Here is a 20,108-nt window from a genome sequence, read left to right on the forward strand (position 1 = left end):
TATACAATGCAACCTCAGATAAATCAGAGTTAATAAGATGATTTATATACTTAACAGTTATGCTTACATGTTCTTTTTTTTGTTTTTTCTTTAAAAATTGCAGTTAAAAGGTACCAAGGAATTGGTGGAGACCAATGGCCATAGCCATGAGGATGCAAATGTAAGTACCACAAATATGGTATTTGTTCTTTTCACTGGATGTCAGTTGAACCCATAGAGATATGGTCCTTTATTTGTAACATAAAGGAAATCAGAAACTCTGCCTCTCAGTAGCTTAAAAATTATTATGTAGGCTTTGGCAATGAAATGTGGTAGATAGGCACTGCCGTTGTTTGCTTAGTTTACTACATACCAATTTAAAAGTACTTGAGCTAATCCCCACCATCAAAAATTCTAATCTCTCTGAATTTGTTTGATCCCTTTATATTTCCAAAGCTATAAAGTGATAATATATTGGGAGGGAAAATGGAATGTGTCCCAATAGGGTAATAAGTTGTATATTGCATGTATAGCTATTAAGTTTGCCTGCCAATGAAGATAGTAATTAAATGATTGACATGCTGAAGAGGTCTCAGAACACCCCACTTCTCCCAGAATAACCCTTGAAATTGTACTTCTCTTCTGTTTCTGATCCAAAACAGTAACAGGATGTATTCATCTTTTTGATAGAACATGAGATACAATGATGCAAGATCCCAGTTAGCACCACAACTTTCTTCCTTAGTGTTCCCTGAATATCTCATGGCCAGAAAAGAAACTAGTATTCTTCATACCTTAGAAGCTCTTTGGTCTCAGGTGATGGTGAATTGTACCTTGCGGATCACTGTCTCTGCATATGCTCGGTGGTTTTGTTTATGTCTTTTTTCAGATCTCTCTTGTATCTGTATGTATTTGATTAGCCTTGTCACAGGAAATGCTTACTAAGCAGTTCTTTTCACATAACACAGAATCAGACATGGTAATGAATGCCTGATTAATCTACAGCTTGGAGAAATTATATATTTCATGTTCTCTCTTGTTTTAATTATATACAGCAGAGAACCCAATAACCAGAGTGCCAAAAAAAAATCCCTCTTTGCAAGTGTGTTCATGCCCAATGGATGTGCACAGTAGGATGCTAAGTGAGGATCATTGTGTTCCTGGTCCCCTACTGAGTTCCAGGGAGAGGGGCAGGGAGTCCAAAGAGGCATAAAGTGTGTAGTCTGCCCTCAAGAAACTGAAACTCAAGCAAAGGAATCTAGGAACACTTGACAATGTATAGGAGGTAAAGTACCCAAGAAGGTGAGGTAGCTGTGACAGGGTGTGATTTGAAATCCAGATTTTTCTGCTTATTAATTAATTGCATCAGCTTGCCAATTAACCTCTCTGATCTGAGCTCCATTTGCCTCATTTGTAAAAAGAATGACAAAGCTTCTCTTAAAGAACTTGTCTTGATATGTAATGAGCTAAGGCCTAAATGAGTGAAAGTCTTAAGGTGTCACGACTGTTTCTTTGTGCTGGATAATCAAGAAAAGCTTCCTGAGTCTGTGGGATCTAGGTTGGTTTGGGCTTCACTGACAAATAGAATGGCAAGTGGCACGAACCCTGTTCATACAGCGCTCCCCACTGACAATGTTGTAGCATATGTAGAGTTAGCCTTCCTACTGCCACAGTTCTTCACTGCCATAGCCTCTTGCCCTGGAACCCCTCGCTAGTATCCTGTATTCCAGGAACACGCTGCCGTCACATTCACAACCAAAACTTTCATATCTATTCCACTCAGAGCCAGTCCCTCTGTGCCTTCCAAGGAAGCTGCTGTCTAACCCAGCAACCCAGTGGCAGTGTGCCTCAGTGTCCTTATCTGTAAAATGGGGATATTTCCTGCCTTCCCTTCCCTAAGGTTTCTTGTGAGGAGCAAATGCAATGACAGATGTGGGAGTGCTTTGTCACTGTGAGATTCTGAGTAAGAAAGTCCTTTCCTGGAGAAATGTTGAAAGTCGTCTATTATCAAATAATAAGGGTGGTGGGAAGGGAGATCATCTTTAAGATCTTAAAAGAAAGTTCCCAGATTTTAATAATACTTCTCTAGGGTCAAAGAAATGACCATTCAAGAGGTGGGGTTCTAACTCTGGAGAGAGAAGAGTGACCCTTGGCCAAGGGAAGTGACAGAACCTGACCATCCTAGCCAGCCAGTTTTGGCGTTCCTTCCCCACTGGGGCAGAGAACGGAGCTAATTTTTCTGCCTAGATTGTCAAGGGGTTTCCCAGTACGTGGATGAAGCACTTTTTCTTTTCTTTCTTGTCTGTAATTTTGTCTCCTTTTGGAATTTTCCTTAGTACTTCCAAAAGGATTATGTGAGAGCCAAGAAATAATTTTAAAAAATCAGTTATTTGGGTCACGCATCAGAGGCTCTAGCAAAATACTTTGTGAAGACATTTTTTTAATGTCTGAAACTAAGTCTCCATTTCATCTGGAGTTTCCACCAGCCCTACTGTGATTGAAAAAAACAAAGCTTTCATACCAGAAGGAGGGTTTGCATCCTGTGTGATCACTGAATAGCCATCTGACCCTTCTGAACTTCACCTTCCTTTTGTGTTAAGGGAACCATGGACATGAACACCTGGCCTGGAGTGTGCTCCAACTGGTGTGGATTCCCTCTTCATGCCTCAGTGGTAATTTAACATAGCAGGCAGGATGAATTCTAATGCAGCTCATGAGGTTTAAAGCCTCTGGCCCAGAGGCTGTTTACTAAGACATATGGATTTTTTTTTACTATAATTATTCACATCTAGAGGCAGGAATTTTACACATTATCATTTATTAATAATAATTAAACAGTGGACTGGTGCCAGCTAAGCTGGGTATTCTTGTGAGAGTTGACAGTTGCTTTTAAAAAAACAGTATATCTTATTTCTTTTTTTTTTTTCAAAAAAATGTCTATTTGAAGTTTGCATATTACAGAAAAGAATACAGAGACAAAGAAAAATAATTTAGTACATCATTATTCAGAGATAACCACTACTCACATCTCATTTTAGGTTTTTCCCTCTGGTCATGGATGTGTACCTGATAGAGAAAATCTATAAATGTTATTATATTACCAGTTTGAACCTTTTTGATTTCTCATTATATCATAAATATTTTTCTTGCCACCAAAGGTTCCTCAAAGATGTGATTCTTAATGACGGTATAATGTGAATATGTAATAACAGACTCCTGTGCCTATGTGTTAGGCATTTAAGTTTCCATTTTTTGCTGTTATAAATAATGCTGTAATTAGCATGCCCTTAAATCTTGGTTGCATCTCTTGTATTTGTTTCTGGGGGATTCCGTATCTTAATAGCTATGTCAGTAGTTCTGGCAGAGAGCTTCAGACTTTTGGAATTGCTTGGCCTTTGGAATGGTAGTGTCGTACCTGCACTTTTGTGCTATCCACTTTTATGATATAGAAGTGATCCACTAGAAGATATGGTGAGTCTTGCAGTTTTGACTTTTGCCTTATTCTCCAGTCATGGTGTGTTGCTACTACTTTTCTATTATTTTAACATTTTCCTGAGCACCACTGAATCTGACCGATGCTTGGTCCTGCATTCTTGAGGTCTCAAAAAAGTAAATCAACCTTTAGAAAGCACCCCCTTCCATGTCACAAGACTTTCCGTTAGGTGGTGCCCAGGAGGAGAGTGTTCTAGAGGGTAATTTAACAGAAACCAAAGGCACCTGCAAAGGCCTTGTTCTCCAAGAGGATTTGTACAGTTCAGACTCACACTTGCTGATTTTCAGTATTTTTCTTCTTTTTATTTAGAACTGGATATATTAATAATAGATGGTGAGTTCAACCTTTTACACGTACCCACATTTAAAATTAACCCTCAGCACAACTCCTTTAGGCACTTCAGTTAGTCCACACCCCAATTTCTTTTCTAGAAAGCAAAACTGTAAATTTCCTTTTGATCTCTATCTGGAGCTCTGTCCTAATCCCTAGGACCCCCAAATAACTAGACTGGTACCTGGCAATTATGTATAATAGATATCAAAATCTTAAATTAAAAAAAAATCTGTCCTCATCTTGGATCTTTTTTGACAGCCTTCTTAGCAGCAGCACCATCCATGATTCTAATGTGCATGTTAGGAGATTAAAGGGTGGGGATGGGGGATGGAAGAAATGTTGCAGCAGGTAGGAGACATGAAAGAAGGGGTCAGCTGAAGCCTTCAGAGTACAGAACCCCTGGGTCTAAAAGGTTTCTATGCACATCTCTCCTGTACCCTTGTTGCTGGTATAGGAAAGCTGCCACCCCCCATCCCTCATTTGCAGGATTCAGACTCCACACGGTGGAGAGAGGTGAAGAAATCATTTGCAATCTGTAAAGAGGTTTAATGGGTGACACCCATGGTTTCCACTGTCAAACAGAACACCCTTCCCACTCAACAATAAAACAAAAGCACAAAAGGACAAAGACTTTTCGGTTTTTCACGTGTCTCCTTAAGAACGTAAATCCTCAGAGCTGTCTTTAAATCTGTCAGAGTAAAGGTGTTAAGGGTGTATAGAAGAGATACTGTGTGAGGAACATTCTTCAAGTTTAGCACACCATGGCCAAAAGCTGCCATTAACCATGTATTTTAATGATGGATATTAAGGAGCCTCTGTAGGTGCCCTTTGCCCAGTTTCAGAGTGTGGCTTTCATCTTTCAGTCAGGTAAAGCAAGAGATAAGAACACATACTGTGTGTTAAACAAGGAGAGACCAAACACCTCTAATAGGAAGCAGATCCTCATTCTCAAAGGGAGAGAGCAACTCGGGCTCCATTCTTTTTTCCATAACCACTTGCTGCCTAGCCTAAGGGGCCCCAATCTTGAGCTGGAATAATAACAGACTTAATGACAGTGTACCCTACTCCATCCCACCAGCTCCAACAAAGTCCCAGGGAGGACTGACCAGCAGATATCATTCCCTGGGGCCAAATATGCCACAGTCCTTCATGTTCCACTCAATTCTCTCCTTCTCACCATCTCATGCTGACCCCACTTGTACAGAACCCTCACTCTGTGTTCCCATGCTGCCTGCCATCCCTCTCTTATTCCTTAAACCCACAGATACTCGTGAAGGGAGGTAGAAAAGTGCAGGGGTGAAGCACAGATCTGAGTGCTAAACAGTTTCAATCCTGACTGGCTCTGAGGACCCTGAGCAATACACCAAACTCCTACACCTCTGTTCTTTTCACCTCTCAGGTGGAGGTAAAATCAGGGCCCTCCTAGAGTTATTGTGATGCTGTCTCACGGTGTAGATGTGACCAGTATGTGAAGTGTTATTACTCAAGCCTGCACACTGGACACTGGCTCAGTTTGGGAGACCAATTCAGCGAATAAGCATGTGGTCCTTGCCCCCTACCATGGAGCCACTCCCTCTCTTCATACCCTGCCCTTACCAAACTTGTCCCATTCATTCTCTTTGCCTTCAGGTCAGTATCACTGTGGCAATGATGGGCTCATCATCTCTAGAAGCAAGACCTTTATTGGAAGGATTGGCTTTCTGGAGGAGGGGGAGCCTGATGAGAGTGGAGCACAATGAATGGTACATAGGGAGCTTTAAGACCCTCAGAAAACAACTGGAAAATAATTAACCATTTTGTCCCTCCTTCAGGGAGAGATGGACCCACAGGTACAGATGTCTGAGGTTACCTTTGTTCTAAAGATGCCTGAAATCAAGAATGTGGATTTTTGGACTAGTATTTCTTTTACCCTGTAATTTATTCTCTGGTTCACATGTCAAATGCTCACACCCAGAACTGGCCTCTCCCTCCAGTCACAGCTCCTATAATATTACTGATTTCCTCTAGATAATGCTTCCTTTCTAGCTCCTCACCCCTCCTTACCCCACACAGCTGTCTTCTTCAGGCTGCTTCACCACATTTTCTGCTGTTTTTTGTGAAACCAGTAATTCCACCCAAAAAGACCACACACACATCCCAACCCAGTACTCTTGAGTAGTTTGGCAGCTAGAAGGGACCCCGTGGTATACCCCACTCCCTGCACACCCAAGGAGTGTGTGAGCTCCAAGGAGGGATGAGCGAGGGAACTGTCAAGGCTTCGCAGAACTAGTTCCCCAAGAAGCACCCTTCCAGTCAGCACTCAAGAAAGTTTCCTGCCCAAGCACCTCAGCCAGGCTGGGGTTTGACCTTTCAGACAGGACAGGAGTTGATGTACCTGCTGGGCCAAGAATGGATCTGGGGCATGGAAACAGGATTAGCCCATGTTTAATGAAACTGACCAGTTAGTTTAGAGGAGTGAAAGTACCTTCTTCCCCCAGGTCAGGTTAGAATTTAACAGAGCAAGAAATATCAATTTTAGCACCGTGTGAACATGGAAACCTATATGTGTAAAACCAAGATCTGAACGAAAGTTGTTCATTTTGAAGACAGAATGTACTTCCCCAGAAAGGTTCATGGTCACCCTGCCTGATAAAGAAATGTAGCCATTTAGTATTATTTTCTTGTGGGGAGGGGGTAACCAGGGATCGAACTCAGGGGCACGGGGCCACAGAGCCATATCCCCAGCCCTATTTTGTATTTTATTTAGAGACAGGGTCTCACTGAGTTGCCTTGCTTTTGTTGAGCTGACTTTGAACTTGCCATCCTCCTGCCTCAGCCTCTCAAGCTACTGGGATTACAGGCATGCACCACTATACCCAGTGCAAATGCAGCCATGTCGAATGGAAGGTTGGCACTTTTACAGAGTCGGTACACATACATACAAATACACAGATACTTTTTATCTTCAAAGTGATATTTTCTTTGAGGGGGAAACTTGAAAGTGCAGAAAAAAATAAAGGAAAAAATTATCTGCAATCTCACCACTCAGAAATTAGTGTTTACACTTCTTTGTATTTTCTTCCTTTTTGTCTATATACATGCATATTCATCTTTTACTAGATTTATAGCATATCATATGGACAATTTTATAGTCTATTTTTTTCTTTATAAATCATGAGAATTTCCCCATGGTATTAAATATGTTTTCTTAATATGATTTTTAATGACTGCCTAATATTTCATGCTACAGATGTGCTGTAGTTTATTTTATCATCTCTGCTGTGAGACTTTAAAATACTATTTGTTTTTGTTGTCATGGATAGTACACAGTGAATGTGCTGTAACAATGCATTGGTTAATTCATTCATCATTTAAGCACTTTATAAATGGAAAAGCTTTTCTGCTGGGTTGGGATTTAGGGATAGAGGGAAATCTGCTGATTCTTTAAAAAGATTAAAGCTCAGCTCCTACTTGGTAAGGGACGAAATAAATAGCCCAATATAATGTCTGGATATTACCTCAAAGAGTCATGCTGAGTGCCTCAACATGAGAAGAAAATCTCTCTCAAGCATATTTGCACTTTAAAGAGAAAGGGAAATTGTGGATGCTTCATAAATAATTTAGATGAAGGTTACTTAAATTTGGTATGTGGGGGTCTTGTGCTGTCAGTCTTCTTCCCAGCCTAGGGACTACAGAGGCCATGCTCTGTGTGGATCCCTGACCAAAGCTAATGGAATCAGGCCACTATCTCAATGAAATTTGTCCACCCTCTCCAGAGAATAAGTAAGATTGAGAAGAGGGATTTAAAAGAAAATTATATGTAAGTAACATGTAAGCTCCAAACCATCAACAACGGTTGCATATACAGACATACAGCCAGGACATAAATGTAAAAATTACCATTCTGAAGTCAAATAAACCTAGAGGGCTTCATCACAGGACTCCTGCCTCCCATGAGATACGGCTTGACACCAACCCTGACCAGAACTGATCAGAGGATCATTCAGTAGTATTTGTAAACATGGACAGGAGCCCAAAAGGTGGACAGAAGCAGAAGGTTGCCCTGGTGCCTCATGGAGACAGCAGGGGCTGCCTTTACTCCAGCACCCTCAGGCCCTCCAGCACAGCACCAGGACCCGCAGTCTGAAACAGCAAGGGGGACAATGACCAGCCGGTGAACCTTGCTTCTTTTTAGCTATGTATGTTACTTAGGAGGCAGAGGGCTTCCTAGAAGCCTGTTTTTATTATTTAGAATATTAAATGCTCTGTAGTGATTTTCATACCCCTTAGTTTCTGCTAACTGCAGGAAACCAGCAAAAGAAGGGTGTGAAATGTATCAGCCATGCTTGGGCTGGCGCTGGCTCTGCTCGTCACCCTATTTTCTGCAAGGACTCCCTCCTCAGCCTGCTCGGCTCTCCTAGGAGGGCTCTGTTAATGCCACAGAGGGTGGTCTTCCTGTCTTTCTATATACATCTCCAGGCTTCATTCATCATACTACCCATAACTCACTAGACTGTGGGATTTGTGTGAGGAAAAATCTAGGGAAATGACATAGGAAAACAACAACCAAAAAAAAAAAAAAGATACACAGATAGTAAACAGGGAGAGGGCAATGAAGACCAGATCAGGAAAGACCAGGAGCAGCTGCTACCAGCCCTTCTAGATCAGCCCTGGCAAACAGCAGAGCAGTAACTTCCACCATCAAATGACTCCCTGCCATCTCTAGCAGAGAGTGTGTTTGTGGCTGCATGAATATCCACACTTCATGAAAAGATGAAACAGAAGTTAGACTCTTAAATGCAAGTCACAAAGCTCAGGTGTCAGCCTGCAAATAATATTAGTGGTGGGCTTCCTGGTAGACACTACACAGCTTGGAATTGGAAATAAACATACTTAATTTGTCCACAACCAAATGAAGTATGTCCTCATCTTTCCAGCCTTAAAACTTCTCCAGCTTGGATGGAGACTCTCCTCTCCATGACCTGTCCTCTCTCTTAGCCTAGGTGTGAGTTCATGGCCACCAGCTGCAGCATTCCATGCCCTCCTTCTTGGCTTGTTCAACTTATTGGACATTTTAACCAAGAAGGTTGCAACCCTTATACCAGTGGCTCTAAATCTAACTTAGGTATAGCAAAGTTTCAGAACCTCAGCAAACCACACCTAATGTGAATGAAATCCCCTCCGGGTATTCCAAATTCAGGCAGAGCAAAAGATGAATCTGGAAGGAAAGCTCTTGTCTAAAAGAAGAGGGGTTCACATGTTTTGATACATTTTTAAATTATGTTCCTTATAGACAGTGAAACTTTCCCAAAAATGATGGATCTGCGGTTCTGAACTGTGTTAAGTACATGTCAGAGCCAGGGAGGTCCTAGGTGCCTGTCACCATCTCTTCCAGCAGCAGCACCACCTTATAAACATGCAAAAAAAATCACTGGGAGACTTGCAAGCATCCAATTGCCAGGTGGTTGTTCTCTGAAACTCTGCAGTTTCCCCTGAAAGGATTCTCCAGCCTTGTTGTACTTGATTTTTTTTTCCAAATTTTTGTTTATTTAAGTGCCCCACCCCTCCCAGCGAGCAAATCGTCCATACCCTAGTCTTCTCAGTCCTGAAATTGCCCTTGCAAGGGAGATTTGTGGCTGTGATACTCAACATCACATCATTTCTATTATGTCAGCTTCCTCATGAGATTACAGAGTGGTTTTCTCTGTCTGGACAATTTCCAGACTGTTCAGTGTATGCTGATGAGCTACTTATGTTTATGAGACTTTTCGGAATCTAATTTGCTCAGGCAATTCTTTTCCATGCCAACTTTAAGAAAATGAAACTATGAAAGGTCTGTGAGTGCAAACTATATATAAATCCCTGATACCTAAGTAGGTGTAATTCCCACACCACACATGCACACCCCCCATACACATACACACATACACACACTTAGACATTGTTCCTAATCATTTCATAAGACAGTATTCAAATTGCCTCCCTTGGTAAAAACAGAATCACTACTGGCCTGGTACTGAAATTAACTATTGGCCTGGTATTCTGAATAATGACTTTAGTCAACAGTTCAAATTCAGCGAGGTGAACCATTCATTAAAAATTCTAAATAATTAGATTTTTTATTGATAATTCAGCTTCCTCCATCTGTCATGTCATCCTTTTTGCCTGCAGTGCAATTTCCACCTATTTTTAAGCCCAGCTCAATTCCCATTGCTTAGGGTCTTACCCTATGATCAGCTCAAATCAATTACCATCTTCTCTACTTTCCCACAGCATGCATCTACTTTCCAACTATTTTGAACAACCCAGTTATGATAGGCTTTTCCCCAACTCAGGTATGAGGTACTCGGGGAATTTGTATGTATCCCTTATAGAACCTAACATAGCAAGGAACCCGTATAGGCAGGTACATTCTAGTACTCGTGGATAGATTTTGATAGAACTGTGTAGAATTCAAGCAACCTCAGGCAGTGCTATGAATCTGTTTGACCTGGTTAGGTGAGACAAACACATTTCATACTGGTTAGCATTAAGGTATGTACTGAAGTTTATAGACTGTGAAAGTTAGAATTGAGATGGTAAGGATTACCACCACCAACGTTCTTGTAGTACTGATTGTAACTTGGCAAGAGTTTTCTTATTCATTTGTTTTGTGCATGTGAATCTTATGTTGTCCAAGGTAATACTTCACAACTTTACTAAGCAACAGAATCAAACAGAGTTTTTTAAAGCACAAAGTGCTAACCACCCCACCCCCAACAGTTTCTGATTGGGTAGGCCCAGGCTGGGGTCTGAGAAACTTCATTCTTAATAAGCACTCAGGTGATACCAGTGCAACCAGTCTGTGAACCACACTTTGAGTAATGGTACTGCCTACTCTTCAGGCAGGTTAGGTGCCACTCTGGGCTTCTATAGCATCCCAGCCCTTCCCTTATTAAGAACTTATGTTGCACTTTATTTTGATACATTTTATATGCCTCTTGAATCTTGCACTCTTTGGGAACAGGAACCACTATTATTTGTATTTATATCTTGTTATCTCACAAACTCTACCATTCTAGTAGATAATCAATGACTATTTGATGAATGAAAGAATGGTGGAGACTTAATAAATTCTAATCAAATTGTAGAGAACTAAGATGTCCCAGTGACTGAATAATACTTTATTTAGCCCAAATGTTGAACTTTGCTGCTATTCAGTTCCAAAAAGAAAATGCACAATTAGTCATTGCTGGGCCCTTATTTCTAAGAAATTGCAACAATTTAGACAGTATACAAAAGGTTGGTGGGCCTGCAACTGACCCCACCTAAGCAGGTCCGTGCAGGTCTATGGGACGAGCAGAGCAGCGCAGTTTAGCAGGCATGGTGCTGTCTGTTGGGGGTACACTCCTTCACAATATAGTCACTGTGCTTTGGGAGCATATGAACCATTAAAAAGCCAGTATATGACAGAAAGGGGAACTCACCCAAGAAAATCTGAGGACGCACCAAGGGATAAGGTGGGAAGCTGTGATTCTCTGAAAGGTGACTTGGAAACAAGCTGTTATATACTAAAGGGCCTGGAGCCTTGACTTCCTGGACCCCGTCTCAATACCACCACTTTCCAGGTGAGTAAATTTAAGGGAGTTACTTACCTGATTTGTGTCTCACTTTTTCTATCTGTAAAATGGAAACAATAATAGTACCTACACATATCATCCACCAAGCGCTCAGTAAGGCTATTAATATTATCTTCGTCAATATTTATATTTGTTTTTAACTCATTGGACATCAAATTCTAAATCCCTCACACACCATACCCAGCAAACCAGAATTCTCAGTTCTTGGAATATTTCTCAGGTTTGGCATATGCAAGAAGACAATGAGGAGAGAGAATGTGATTTTGGTGTATTGGGGTGGGGGGGGGGCTATTTAATGTTTTACTAAGATCTTACTGGATGCCAGACAGGCATTGTGAAATTTGATTTACTTTAATAATAATCAAATGTCTGTCTTTCCCACTTGTCAGATTTCATCCCATCTATTCTCATGACCTAATTTACCACTGTAAAGGTCAAAAAAACCCTCTAAATTTTAATATTATCATTAGTAATGTAAACTCAGCAGGTGAAAATTATGATAGTGCTTTGTCGCAGAGAAAAATAAGAAATGTCATACTGAGAAATGAACTGAGAAAATAACATGCCAAGAGCACCATAATACAATTAATCTTTACCAGCAAGAGAGTCAGTATCATGTAAGATAAATCAAGCCAACTAATTCTGGTTGCACATACATACATTTTAAAAAAGTATTTTACTTTAGTTTCTTCTGTTTGTTGCTCCATTTTTATTGGCTAAGGAGATTTTTTGTGTCAGTACTTTTTCAGTCTATGAAGTGTGTGGACTTGTACAGATACAGCATTTTTTTTACATGTTACATTTTTTACATGTTGAAGAGAAATGCACGGCTATTTTTGAAATCAAGTATTGTTTTTCATTTGGTAATGTCTACAGTGGCATATAGTAAAACTAAAAGTGCTACAAGTTGTAGTTTAAATAATGAATGGAGTCACTGGAACACAAAGGATTTTTTTTTGTGCTCATTTTTAGATCATTTTTATTTAACGTGACTGTCACAAAACTATGCCAAAAGAAAGTCATTTAATTGCCATCTTGAGACCACTGTTTAAGCACGGTGCAAACTCTGATAGCCATAATTAAGCTCTGACCCAAGCAGCAGCAATGTTAGTAGTATTCAATGAGAAAGATTAAGAAATTTAAATTACTCTTCCCTATTAAAATCTTTGTTCTTTTTGTGGTATATTCTACTTACATATGTGGGACAACCCTGTTTTTCAAATAAGAATTACACAAAAATAACATATACATACACACATATTTTTATATATATGGAAGAAGGATTATATATCAATATAAATGGTAATTATCTGAAAATTAATAGTGCCTATATCTGTGTAGTAGAACTTCAGTTTTTATTTTCTTTTAATCTATATTTTAGAAATTTTCTTCAGTAAATTATACATTTCATACTTAAAAAGAGAAAACCATTAGCAATTATTACTAATACTGTGAACTAAAGAAAAATCTTATATTTTGGAAAGGAAAAGTGGTATTTATTGTTTGCTCACTTTAAAAAAGATTTAAATTTGAGAACATCAAATTGAGAACATCAAAAATGGATACAAACTCAAAATTAACTTCTTACTTCAATCTGAATGTAAAACAAATTATTACTTTAAAATAATGCCATAATACCACATCAATGTTTATAGCAGCTCAACTCCCAATAGCTAAACTATGAAACCAACCTAGGTATCCTGCAACAGATGAATGAATATGGAAAATATGATACACACACACACAATGGAATTTTACTCATCCTTAAAAAGAATGAAATTATGGCATGTGCCTATAAGTGCATGGAGCTGGAGAATATTATCCTAAGCTAAATAAGCCAATCCAAAAAAACCAAAAGCTGATATTTTTTTCCTCTGATATGTGAATGCTAATTCAAAATAAGGGGAGGGGAGCTAGGGAAGAATCGAGGTTAGGCAGAGGGGAGGGAAGGGAGAGGCAGGGGTATGAGGATAGGAAGCAGGTAGAATGAACTGTATATTATTACCCTGTGTGCGTATATGACTACACAACTGGTGTGATTCTACACCATGTACAACCAGAAGAAGGAGCATTCATACTCCATTTATGTATGATGTGTCAAAATGCATTCTATTGCCATGTATAACTAATTAAAACAAATAAAAAATAATGCTATAATAGATGCATTTAGGGACAAAAAGGACATAAAATGCCCAAAGTGATTGTGGTGATTTGTTTTGACTCTCCACTCTTCATACTCCTCACAGACTTCGTGTCCATCACTCCAAGCCCAGGGTTCTAACCAGATCCTTAGGATTGCCAGTCAATGTTACCCATGAAGTTTATCCTCTCTCTGTGTATAGTATCAGATTCATTTGATTAATTCAATAAATATTACTAAGAGGCTCAGATTTATTCTTCCAGAAAGTACTGGTGTGGCTCTGTGGAGGGCACCATGCTAGGTACTAGAGGTATTCTTGTAATGCAGAGAAATGATCATGGTAGAATGAGCACAGAAAGTCTCCATGGGGCTGTTTGAATCTGTTCATCCTTCCTTCACAGTGCTTCTGTATCCCCTTTTTCTCTCTTCCCATCAGCAGTTCTGTCTTAATACAATATGCTTGGGGTGTGGCTTGGGCTGTATCATAGTTGTCTGCTTCTTCAACTGCATGCCCAGCCAATTCTACACATGGCCCCAAAGTGGTTTCTCAGAATGCACTTTGACCTCAGCCTTCCTCTACCCACTTCTTCCAAACCAGGAGGGTAGGTATGCCAATCTTCTTTTTCATTGGCCCTAGCACTCTGGCAGAGTTACATGTCACACTAGTCCGAGGGAAGTCTGTCATCACCATACAACAGCAGCCACTCAGACCCTGCTGATGCTGCTGAGTGGCTCCTGCCTTGCCCCATTTTGTTCCCATGGCTGTGCAGAATCCACTGCTTACTGGCCCTGCCTGGAGCCCCTGCTAACTCCTGAGTGAGCTGGGACTATAGGCAGCCCTCAGAAGGGGTTTCTGTCCCAGTGCTCTGCAGCTGCTCAGCATTCATGCTCCAGATATTTTTTAGTTGTCAGAGATAGTACCAGGGGGGCATTTAAGAGGCAACTGAGAACAATGGTTAAGGCTCTGGAATGAGGCAGCATTGGTTCAAGTCCTAAGTCTACTTCTTACTACTTGTATGACCTTAGGCAAGTCATTAGCCTTTTTTTGCTTAGTTTTCCCTCATCTGTAAAATAGGAATACATAGGGTTTTTATAAGGATTAAATGAGGGGCTGGGGATGTGGCTCAAGCGGTAGCGCGCTCGCCTGGCATGCGTGCGGCCCGGGTTCGATCCTCAGCACCACATACAAACAAAGATGTTGTGTCCGCCGAAAACTAAAAAATAAATATTAAAAAAAAAAAATTCTCTCTCTCTCTGTCTCTCACTCTCTCTTAAAAAAAAAGGATTAAATGAGTTTATACTTGTAAAGTTTTTATATCACTACCTACAAATAGTAAGCCCAACATAAAGATTTGTTAAATGAATATGAATAAAGATGACTACAAGGAAAAATTCAGTATCTGGATATCTCTGGCACCTAAACCATACTGAGTTTTGGCCTGTATTTCTTTAAAAAGTTCTCTTTTCTTGCCCTGTTACCAGTCCCCACCTATTGGAATCTTTGTAATTGGAAATCTTAGAAAATATAGTTTTTGAAGTTGTCTAAGAACATGATGCTTGGGCTCTGGGTCCAGCAATTCAACCCCAATGAGGTGGAACATCTCGGAATGTAAAATATGGCCACATTGTGATGCATTACTGAATCTTGGCTTAGGGCAGGACCTCAAATATCTGTTTTCAAATTCTTTCTCTGACACTAATGTCTGATGGGCCTCTGAGGCTTGCCTGGTACAGATCCTGAATATCAAAGTCTGCTAGAGAAAAACACAGGTGGGTCAGAGCCTGGTGGTGCCAAGATTTAGAAACTGGTTAGATTAGCAAGGCTTTGGGGTTTCAGAGGGACGGAAAATTCCTGAGATTCTGCTCACCCTTGGACTAGAGACATTCTTACTACCCTCAAACCAAGAGAAGTTCTAGAGTTTAGTCACTCCTTCTCATTACTCCTTTTCTTACTCATTTGGTTTCTTACTGATTTTCTTCCTTTGCTTTGTCTTTCTTCTCTAATTCTTATTGACATCAGAAATCCAGGATAAGTATATATTATCTGTACCAAGTCAGCCTGATTCTGGAGGGAAAGGGCACAGAGCAGGCATGGGACTTTGGAGCAGGAAGACTCTGTAGAGATCATCTGCTTCAAATCTCTTTACAAAGAGAAAAATGAAACAAGGGTACACAGCAGGTCAGTGGCAATTAGAGCTGGAGTCTTCTGTGTCCGGATCCATCATTTTGTCACTATTGCAGTCTATTCCATCATTTATCAGCCACTGGGTGCCTGCTATATGCTAGCAACTGGCTCATAAAAAAAAAAAAAATACAAGGGATGTCTTCTTTCTCCTTCCTCCCACGGTTCTAATCCTGTGAAGAATAACTTGAAGGTTAATGGAGACTAGTATATCACTTAGCAGACTACTTTTTGTATTTTGCAAAAATGTGAGTAAAGGATAAGAAACTAGTTGATTGGCATCTTGATTATTGTCTATTGGGCCCCTGAATTTATGAAGTGTGACATTTAAGACCAGGACATACAGGTGCTGGGGTTGTGGCTCAGCGGTAGAGAGCTCGCCTAGCACATGTGAGGCCCTGGGTTTGATCCTCAGCACCATATAAAAATAAATAAAATGAAGGTATTGTATCCATCTACAACTAAAAAAATAAAATATTTTTTTAGTTGTGTAAAAAAAATAAATATTTTTTTAGTTGTGTAAGCAAACTGCAGAACAAAGTCATGGAACCAGTGGCTTAATGGGAGGTGACATGGTGAACCTATACCATGTATATCTTGTTGACTTCCCTTTCATCTTGCGTTAGTAGGTATAGAAGCCACCAGCCCTTGGAGGCCATCAAGGAAGTCATATGGCTGCGATCTCAGTTTTAAGGGTATAGGTGTGAGGGGTGTCACTCAGTAAGTTACTTAATGAAATGTTGAGCTGCTGGCTCTATACATACATATAGCTCTTCAAAATGGTACTTATGTGCACTTGGTTTCTTTTATTTTTTAATGATAGGAATAAAAGTATAAAAAATGTGACAGAAAATTTAGGAAAGAGAAAATATCCACTATTCAAACACAAACACAGTTATCTTTTTTTTTTTGGTTACTATTTTTACATGAATGCAATCAAGGTCTTACACAGATTTCTTGCAAGGATTCTGAACCCCAAGTATATGTTAGGTACCTATTTTATATCCAGGCAGTTTAATCAATAATAAGAATGGATAATGATGGCACTACAACATATTCCTAGAAGTTTATAGTTTTTAAATTTGGTTCTCACAGCCACCTGGATGATAGCCTTAGGATAGTATCATGTTTTATGTAAGAAAAAGTTAAAGTTTAAGGAAATATTCTGCCTAATGTTATCCAATATGTATATATCGTGACAGAATTAGAGCTTCCACTTGGCCACATAGCCTCGCTTGCTTAGATGTGGTCAACACACCAAAGGGGTCAGTGGTTTTGTTGAGAAAGCAAACATGAAAGTCAGTTCTTCCCAAATGCATAATGATCAATTGCTGCATCACTATCATAGAAAATGTGTTCAGGTGAAGAAGGCTTGCAAGTTGCCTAGAACAAATGTTCTTGGAGACACGGGACTTGTGCTATGTGGAAATTTAAGTAAAAATGGGAACGAAGAGAGAGAAGAGAGCTTTCTAAGACCATTTCTAGACATAGCATAGAAGGGGTTGTGTTCTTTGATAGGACTTAGACCTGAATTACCAAGAGGTGTCACCTGTCTTTTTCTTATGGACCACCAGAAAGCAGCTGAAGTTTAAAATCAGAAATTAACATAAGTTGAAAGTTAAACTGTATAAAATAGATGGGAGGAGGAAGGGCCCACAGGCAGAGAGGAAGTAGGTGGTTGTTGCAATGGTCAAAGTATAAAACTAGGAGACCTGACCTGACAGTGGAACACCAGTAGTGAAAATGGGATGGGCCTGAGAGATGCTGCAGGCAGACCTGATGGAATTCAGGTTTAGACAGATCTTAAAAACTTAAGAGACCAGAGAGAATGAATCCAAAGTTGTAGATTTTATACCCCAGCAAGTGAAAGAATGATGGTGTTACTAATAAAGAGGAAAGTTAGAAAGCAATGCAGTTTGTTGAGCAAGGTGAGTTGGATGTTAGACATTTTATTATATTATTCTATAAATATAGAATTTTAAAAGACAATATCATTAGGAACTGAGTTCAAACTGTAAAAAAAATAAGTACATTTATTCAAATGAAACTTCTTATAGAATTCCTGTGTTGTAAAATAGAAGAAAAGACTAAAGGAGTGGGAATTCCAGGTAACTGTCCTCTTTTCTTTTTCTTTTCTCTCTTTCTTTCTTTCTTTTTCTTTTTTTTTTTTTTTTTTTTGGTACTGGGGATTGAACTCAAGGGCACTCTACCACTGAGCCACATCCCCAGCCCAGGATCTCACTGAGTTGCTTAGCACCTTGCTTTGCTGAGGCTGGCTTTGAACTCGTGATCCTCCTGCTTCAGCCTCCCAACTCACTGGGATCACAGGCATGCACCACCATGCCTGGCCCTTTTGGACCTTTCATGTCCCATCTGGAAAAACTGATGAGATTCTATGAAGCATTATAAAAGGGTGATTGACGGACCCTACCCAGTACCTTCATGTTTATACAAGTGATCTGAGTCTTAAAGATGTTGAGTAGTTTGTCCAAGGTCAACTAATAGTCAGTGGAAGAACCAAGGCTTAAGCCCAATTATGTAGTGTCTCTTCTACCTCCGTGTGGCCACCTCTTATTTTGAATTTGAACTGGGCAGTGGTGAACTCAAGCAACAAGCGCAGTCAGTCAGTTGATGATAAGGAACAGAAACTTAAAGAGTTAAGTTTGATCATAATTGAATCTGTGAGAATAAAAGAATGCTGACTAAAAGGAAACAGAGAAGGACTTTGGCAATGAGCAAAGTTTGAGTAGTAGAGGAAGAAGAGGGTAGACTCTTCTTTATAGGCAGAGGGACAGCAGAGGGAAAGGAAAAGTCAATTAAAACTAATAAAAAATAAGAAGGACAAAGACCAGGTCCTTGTTGGCAATAGAAGTAAGTAAAATATCCCCCCAAACCAAAGGCTGAATGTTTTCTTTGATATGCAGATGCTAACTCACAGGAAGGCATGGGGGTGGGGGCACAGCTAGGGAAGAACAGAGTTACCTTAGATTAGGTAGAAGGAGTGAAGGGAGGGGAGGTGGTGTGGGGGTAGGAAGGATAGTAGAATGAAACAGACATTATTATGTACATATATGACTGCATGACCATTGTGATTCTACAACATGTACAACCAAAAGAATGAGAAATTATACTCCATTTACATATGACATATCAAAGTGCATTCTACTGTCATGTATAACTAAAATAAATTTTAAAAATTTTAGAAAAAGAAGAGAAGTAGTTGGTGTGAGGAAGCTAATCTCAATGACATCAGATGTAGCATGGTAAGGACTGAGAAAAAAACAAATAATCTTTAAAAAGTCACTGAAAAGCTTTCAGAGGGTAATGAATAAACAGACTTCACGTGGTGAGGCAGTGGACAAATAGTGGACACCATATGTTCAAGGGATTTGAAGATATGAAGGGACTAAGGAAAGGACTTCATACACTGAGGAAGCCACATTCTTGGTCCTGAGGGATTATGTAGTGGAAAGGAACTAAAACCAAGCAACAATATAGCATGACTCTGTTGAAAAAGAACTTTTATAGATGATATGTTACTTTGATCATTTCTCAAAATAATTGATAGGCTTTTAGAGGGGAAATTTCTGCCTTTAAGTAGCTAAATCTTAAAGAAGACTTCTAGAAATATCTGATATCTATACCTTCCAATTATTGAAAACCTCTACTCTGGCCCTCTCATGAGTCCTTCTAAGTGTCACAGAAAATAGTTAAGAGATATCGGAACAGAGATGTATCAGGTAATCCTGCCCCTTCTCCTGTCAAGTCCAGAATTACCATGTGTGCCTGCTGTAGTCTGGAGTGTTTTTCCTGTGTCAAGTGAATGGCATTCTCACCAGATCCCCTGGAACATGGTTTCATAATTTCTGTGAAGAAACTCTTGGTCTTGACCAGGTATTTCCTTCCTGCCATCTACTTGGTACACTATTAGCGATATGTCCTCATCAACCCCCTCGTCTCCCACCCCATCCATGCCTATGCACTTGGGCTTCTACTTTGCAGTCTCTAGGCATCTGGGGTGTTGTTTCCAAAACACCTCCCAGACACATCATTCTCCAAGGCATCTATCAGGGTGATTGATTTTAACAGGATAAAAGGATAAAAGTTGTGGATAATTTTGTTTCTGAATAAAACTTTCCCCATTCCAATTAGGTCTTTTCCATTTCCCAGAGATTTGTGGTAGTAATAAGGGAAGTGAAGTTTTGAAGAAAGGGGCAACCGTGCATCATTTATGACTCATTGTCCCTGAAAAATATGTTCCTCGATTACTAAATAGATAGTTAGGACATCCTAAGTGGAGAACATGAAATCTAATTGTTTTCTAGCATCTGTGTTATAGCTTTTGACTGAGATTTTTTTTAACTCATTCAGGAAAAACAAACC

The 20,108-nt window shown here is 39.8% G+C and overlaps 1 protein-coding gene across 9 annotated transcripts in view; it reads left to right on the forward strand.

Annotated features, from left to right (window-relative positions):
- Positions 1-20,108, forward strand: part of Enox1 (ecto-NOX disulfide-thiol exchanger 1) — a 542,803-nt gene that overhangs the window by 475,319 nt on the left and 47,376 nt on the right. For all 9 annotated transcript variants that reach the window (XM_046454324.2, XM_046454323.2, XM_058582598.1 and 6 more), the window contains one exon: positions 104-160. In XM_046454324.2, the coding sequence (XP_046310280.1) occupies positions 104-160 (57 nt within the window). The remainder of the gene's footprint in view (positions 1-103; positions 161-20,108) is intronic.

This window comes from Marmota monax, unplaced genomic scaffold (genome assembly GCF_021218885.2).
Source record: "Marmota monax isolate L192 unplaced genomic scaffold, Marmota_monax_Labrador192_F-V1.1 WCK01_AAM20220418_F8-fsc00011, whole genome shotgun sequence".
NCBI lineage: Eukaryota > Metazoa > Chordata > Mammalia > Rodentia > Sciuridae > Marmota > Marmota monax.